Source organism: Rhopilema esculentum, chromosome 14, assembly GCF_057945365.1.
Source record: "Rhopilema esculentum isolate cy_ngs chromosome 14, ASM5794536v1, whole genome shotgun sequence".
Classification (NCBI taxonomy): domain Eukaryota; kingdom Metazoa; phylum Cnidaria; class Scyphozoa; order Rhizostomeae; family Rhizostomatidae; genus Rhopilema; species Rhopilema esculentum.
In genome coordinates, this window is record NC_142828.1 from 3170143 (window position 1) to 3177085 (window position 6943).

General features: G+C 35.8%; 1 protein-coding gene across 1 annotated transcript; it reads right to left on the reverse strand.

Moving 5' to 3' along the window:
- Positions 1-3287: 3287 nt before the first annotated feature.
- Positions 3288-6932, reverse strand: LOC135695957 (uncharacterized). The gene is made up of 3 exons (XM_065215189.2): positions 6524-6932; positions 5954-6153; positions 3288-5191 (listed from the first exon to the last, which is right to left on the reverse strand). Exons 1-3 carry the CDS (start codon positions 6662-6664, stop codon positions 4519-4521), a joined length of 1014 nt encoding a protein of 337 aa, XP_065071261.2. The 5' UTR covers positions 6665-6932; the 3' UTR covers positions 3288-4518.
- Between the last annotated feature and the right edge of the window lie 11 nt (positions 6933-6943).

The window sequence follows — 6943 nt, forward strand, 5'->3', positions numbered from 1 at the left end:
TTTCTAATGCATACCTAGCAAAATACTTCTACAGAAGGAACGCTTAGAGAAAGAACTAGAGAGCAGTGGAATTTCTACGAGGGGGCCGCCCCCCCCCCCCCCCCCGGAAATTTTCTTTGCCCCTTGTTTGCCCCGCTAGTTTTGTCAAAAGTTTCCATCTAAAACTCACTGTTTTCTTCCAAAGCTGTTCAATCATTTTTTGATTTTTTTAGAGGTGCTCTGGTTATTTTGCTCAATGCAATCTTTACTGCATTTATCTAACTAGCCTGTGTTCCAGACCCCTAACAAGCTAGGGGCTCTGATAAGCGTTTTGGTTTGTAACCGAGGCGAGGTGAATATTAATGAGATTCTGGCTCCTTTCTATAGTCACAAAGAAAAATTCATCTTCGACAATCATTTAAATTCTATATTTGTTATTTATTATCACGAAGATACACCTTCTTGGGGTGGGGTGCGCAGGGAAAGCCCAAACCAAGATTCTCCGGATCCCATTGAAAACCCTTTTCGCTCTGGAACCCAGCACAGGGAAATACCAATACCATCCCAGTATACCTTGGTAATCTACTATTGCTGTAGATTACTCGATACTCGTACCAAAGTTACCTTTAATTGCATATCAAAGGGTCCCGAACCTTTAGGGGCCCCAGCAACAATTTTTCTTTGTTATTTTTCCTAGGGGACGCAGCTGATCTTTACGTCACTAATAAAACTTTTTGGCATAATGATAACAGCCTTGATAGAGCTGTACCATAGACATGTTTATCGAAGGGGCGCAAAAAATCGGTGCATTGTAGCTAATTTTGAGCCACCATGCCACTGCTTTACATTTTACTAGTTCGCAAAGTAATAGCTAGCGTTGGCCTCTATAACTGAAAGTTTGGCCCCCGCTAGCCCCCCCCCCCCCCCAGATTTTTAAGGCTAGATTCGCCACTGATAAAGAGTTTTAATATCATGGTACCCTTTTCTGATCTCGATCTGTGATGAAGAGAAACCCTTAGGAGTGAACTCTATAAAGACTGAATTTAGAAAATCACGTTGATAATCTTCGTAAGTAAACAAGCCAAAAGCTGCATGCACTGGCATGAGTGTCAAGATATATGGAAAAGCGGTAGTTAGAAATAACAATGACCTCTTTTGTAATGTCACAATACAGTTTTTCTTCACTTGTGTGGATGTTCCATGGTGAAGAAATTAAATAACAAAATCACCAAGGTTCACGAAAGAGCCCAGAGAATCACACACAAAGATACAGGGCCAACACCACCGGGGAGGCCGGGGCGGCCATGGCCTCCCCATTTTTTCCGAAACAAATGATTTCAAAGCTGCAATTAAAGGTGAAAGAAGCCTTGACTCCTATTTCTGTTAGCCTTGCCCTCGCACATTAATTCCAATTTTGAGGAACTATTAATGAAAAGCAACTCAGCATCTGTTCATCAGAGGAATATACAGCTGCTCCTGACTGAGATTTATAAAAACGTAAACAACTTTAATCTGTCTTTTATGGCAAAGATGTTTGTTACTAAAGATGTGGAATATAACCTTCGTGGCATTATTAATTTTGTTTTGCTTTACGCTGGGATGAACATAAATGGCATTGATGCTATTAGGTTTGTTGGCCAAAAACTATGGCAGACTCTGGCAAGAGAAATGAAAGAGTCCCAATCATAAGCGAGCTTTAAAAGAAATATTAAGTATATCAAAACTTTTGATTGCAGCTGTAAACTGTATAAATTTTTATTCCAAATTTAGGTTTTTGTAATCAGACTTTTAAATACAATTTGTATAGTTGGCCTTAATTAGCTTATCGTCGCTATTATCTCTACCAACTTTAAATAAATTAATTATGATTAGAAAGATGCAACATAAAAATTCTTATTATAGATGGCTTGAATTAGGTCTGTGTGTATGCCAGGTAAAGCAAGTGAAGTTCACTTATGCTTTTTCAATGCAAATTGATGAAAACAGAATTTTTTTCTCGGCTACCAGTTGGCGATACATTGGTTTTTCAAAGATTTTGTTTAAAATGAGCCACAAAGATTTTCGTCGAAAGCTTGCAACATCATTCTTAAAATTTCCTTAAAAATTGGCAAAACATAAGAATACTCTTAAAAGATTTGATTAGTTTTACTTTCAATTGAGAAGTTCACCAAATATTCTATAGGTCTAGCGATCTAGCTTTTTATTAATTTCAAAGGCTGTTCACAGACATCTCCAGCTTATGTAGGATCAAAAGACTTGAATTCAACTAGAGCTTTGTTTTCAAAACGAATGTTTGCACAATACTTTTCCCTACTAAAAAAGAATTTGAAATTTCAACTAGCTTCTCCACATTTATTATCAAGCAGATTCAAGGTAGTAGTAAAATATCAATTGAACTCAATTCCAAAATGTCTATTTATTTTAATGCAGTATCATCATTTGAAATATTTATTATTTAACCAATAAGCTTATTTAGTTCATTTCAATTTGGTGTAAAGTTATTACTAAGCGTTTGAATAAGACTAACAATTTAGTTGAACGTATTGTAACAGCTCTATATAGCTCCCACTCTATTAGAACCCTTTCCAGTAACTCTCCTATTCACAGGAGAATTAGGAATAAGCCAGTTTATATATTACTCCTTCATTTCGTACAATATGTATTGAGACAAACGCATTGTGATTCCGACTGTCAAATTTCTTCGAGTAATGTTTCTATAATCTAACGTCACGTTTTAAAACTCTATACATTGATAACGATCAATGTAGGTAAATTGTACCAGGAAAATTTTTTTAAAATGTTAATTATTTTAAAAAATTTTGTTCCTGGTACAATTTACCTACATTGATCGTTATTTAAATTCATCATATTGTACCGCACGCATTTTAGTATATCTATACATTGATACAAAGAAGTACTTGCTCCTGAAACCACCAGTCCACTTAGTTGATGGCGACAACGCCCTAACTGACAAATCAAGCTGTATCTATCCTAAACTTCAAAATTGACAATTTTGACTTAGTATTGGTTCCAAGTAGGTTAAATATAAGTTATTTTTTGGCTTAACCTACAGGGGCGATTTTAGCATGAGAAAACTGGGGGGGGGGGGCATCTCAGAAAATCCTGGGATAGTAGTGTACGGACACAATGTATTTATAAAATAACGCCTCACTCTAAAGGTGATCTAAATCTTCTTGTTTCAAAAAATTTAGTGAAGAATTAATGCATGCAGCAGTTTAGAGAGAATGCCCGAGTAATTCATATTATTTTAATCAAGCAAAAGACAACTACAGAAGAGGCAAGGAGAGTCTCGCAGAAAACGCTTGTCCTTTTCATCAACAACAAAGATTATAAGCAACAAAAATAATATGTTACAAATAAGAGAAAATGGTTTTATAAAATTAAATGTCATATCAAAAGCTACGTTTAAAGCATATGGGCGGAAACACTAACCAATAACCAAAAATCTTCTTAGAAAATTGGGGGGGGGCAAATGAAGGGGCCGATAAAAATTCTGGGAGGCCAAGGCCCCCTAGCCCCCCTTAAAAACGCCACTGTTAACCTATGGTAAATATGTTGGTTTCTTTAGTGAGAGGATACTACCTCTTGAAAACGAAGAAAAGAAATGAAGTTTTATAATATAAGACACACTTCTAAATAGGAGTTGAGAAAAATGGAAATCTATTTACAATCATTGGCTTTCGCAGTTCAATATAAAATTCAACGAGTATCATACTTATCGTCTATCTACTGAAAATAAAAAATATGATAACACTAGCCCCGTTAAAAATAATATGTACAATAATATTGACACCAAAATAGCTTTAGTGTTACATTAGCAACATTTAGATGAAATCGTAAATCTAAGTCCCTCATTAATTCTAAAAATATTACCAATAATTGTTTATGTCTTACTTATAAAAGATACATTATGCAATAAGAAAAATTTATAACAGATCAATAATATTTCTCGGCACAAAAACCTTCTTTAGTGTAAAGTGAAGGGGTTGAATGAAGCCACAATTACACTTCACAGCCAGCTCTATTCTGCATGACAAAGAACATCACGATTTTTGCTCATAATAATGACAAATGAGAAATGTCAGCAGGGTTATAGCTAAGGTGGCGTGGCGTGACAGCCTCTTCGAAAATAAAATAAAACGAAAATAGGAGGCATTAGAATCTCTTGAATCTTTTTCGCTCTCGGTTGCGTTTGACTTACGACGTTAAATTTGACGGACGCAATCATATGGTAACAACTTCCATTTTTCAATCCAGTCATAGCCCGGTTTATTTTGGGGTTATAGCTTTTCAATTTATTGTAAACTTTTAGCAGGATAGTGAAAAGCCTAAACAGAAAAACTTAACGGTGGCAATCACTTCTGATTTCCATCTACAGCTGAAATTCGCCTTAGACTTATTCAATGAAACCCCTTCAATTCGCAAAAATTGAACAAATACAGTTGAGACTCATTGAAAAATGGTGAAGTATTATCTCCATATACTTCAACTTTGCTCCAGAGGTACCAATAAAACATCTCATATCACAGGAAACTGAAGAGGGCCTCTTTTTTGAACGGTCTTCGATTTTGCTAAGCCAAGATTATGCGATCTTTTGTCAAAGTCAATATTAAACCTTCTTCCAGGAGTTGGTGATCCTGGTCCAGCTATGGGTATTAAATCGATCTTTTTACTTGATCCCTTTGGCACACTAGAGGTCTGTTCTGGTTTTGAAACGACACTTTTCTTAGGCTTTTGGCCTTTAGAGCTTAAAAGATTTTGACGCGATGCCCCTCTGCGTGTTACTTTGCTCTCATCGTCAGTTTCATCTAAAGGTTCCTGACCAAAAAGCATTGGCATTTCAGCGAACTGGTTTTTGCTTAGCCAAAGTTGATATGCTTTTTGTCCTTTTAGTCTCCTCTCTATTTTTTCTTTTTTCTTTTGCTCGTCTTCAGCCTTAGCTTGTTCCTTCTCGTCCTTAAGGATTTTTCTTTTGAGCTTATCTTCAGACTTCTTATCTTTCTCCCATTGATAATGCTTCAGAATCCTAGCACAGTCTCGATAGCTCCACAATTCGGCCAAACTGTACGGAGTATGTCCTCTTGCGTCAGTACTATCAATAAGTCCATTGGCTTCTATCAAAGACTTCAAACATTGCACATTACCACATGCAGCAGCTTGGTGCATTGGGGTGATCCCAAAGTCCGTTTCACTAAGCAGAAAAATTGATACAATCTATATCACAAAGTTAAAAATGGAAGCTACTTAATTCAATGAAGCATTAGACTAAGATAAAAATCATGCCCCAGAAAACCCGCCAGTACTGTCAACGGTATAATCAGTTTTGAAAAAAACACACTTTAAGAAAATAACAACAACAACAACGACATGACAACAGCAATAGCAAACATGGTACATTAAAGCAAATGGGGTGCCTGCAAAACTTTCTCTGTTGTTACCCCATAACAAACCTATATATTTCTTGCAAACCCGTGCATTTTATGGCTTACATCTAATGTAATTTTTGCATTCAGTTGACATCTGTTATGACTTTTGAACAGTCTTTTAACAAACCATACTCAACCGTTTTTTAAAACTGTTAAAATCCAGCCATAGAAATACAATTTTGTGCCAACACGACTTTCCTGGTTTTACTTCAATTCTGCAAACAGTTTTTAAGTCAGTCAATCATTTTCAATCATTCTTTAGAAATTAAGAAAATCTTATATTAAGCATTGAAAAGGAACAATTGTTACAATAAAAGACCAGGTCACTGAGAAGGGTCATGTAACAATACAGGAATAAGGACAAGAATGTGCCCCTTTACCTTGGAGGAAGCTTCTTAAAGAAACCAGCAAGATTTTTATCTCAGAACACTGCAAAAAAGTCATGTATGTAATTGGTCCTGCTTTGATTAAAAAACATGCTAACTATTGAATTAAGCAAATAAACAGAATTTGTGTCACAAAAATACCTTGAAGGGTCAGCACCAAGGGAAAGCAGATAGCTAACACAAGCAAATGATTTTCTTGGTGATGAGTTGTTTATTGCAAGATGAAGGGGTGTCCAGCCATCTAAGCTTTTTGAATTCACATCAGCATTCATTTTTGCTATCAATATTTTCAGGCAGTCCAGTTGACACTCTAAAGCAGCAAGATGAATAGCCAGCAGCCCCTTTGGACAAAAAATAAATTCCTTAAATTTGTTTTCACAGTATTACCTTGGAACTGCTAATGACTTGACAATTCACAAAAAATTAAGCATTGCAGAACATTTATGTTTGCATGCCATACTATTGGTAAAAATTTATTTGTGGTTGAAAATGTAATCAAGGGACGTCATATTTTGCAGACTGGCATACTGTTGTGTAAACATCCCAATTTTTCTTTTAAACCTTTCCAGCTAGAACTGGTCACTTAAATAATCTACTGTCCAATAAGTATCATTCATATTTCCATACACATAAACCTGTATTATGTTTCAAAACAAATAAAATTGAACTTTATTGATTTTTGATGGTATGAATTCGACAGGGAATACTAACATCATTGTTTGCCACGCCAAGAGACAACTTGGTAGTTTCTAAGCTCTGTTGCAGCCAAACAGCGTCCCCAACTTGCGAAGCCATCAAAACATCATCCTCCAGTCGCCTATGTAAATCAGATTTGGTCTCTAGCCTTTTCATTTTGTATCCTTGTCTGTTAAAAGACCTCTTTGGCACCTATTTTTCACATATGATATATTGATTGGAACTGGCCAGCTAAATTTGCCTGGTCCCCTTCCAGATTGTATGAGATAAAAATAACAGATTCCTTCCATCAAGTGCTGGCAAGAGATATTTTTGTTTTCATTCTACATTGCTTTGTAGTTTTTCGCTGCTTTATATCTTATAGAAATCCGTGTGGATGATTTTGATCAGGATTTCTTTCCATGGAGACCGAATAGAATTTCTGTAAACAAATGT

Coding starts and splice junctions, on each gene's coding strand:
- LOC135695957 (XM_065215189.2), bottom strand. CDS start 6,664: ATGAAAAGGCTAGAGACCAAATCTGATTTACATAGGCGACTGGAGGAT. Junction 6,154..6,523: donor TTGGCGTGGCAAACAATGAT/GTTAGTATTCCC, acceptor TTTTGTCCAAAG/GGGCTGCTGGCTATTCATCT. Junction 5,192..5,953: donor CTTGGTGCTGACCCTTCAAG/GTATTTTTGTGA, acceptor TTTTCTGCTTAG/TGAAACGGACTTTGGGATCA.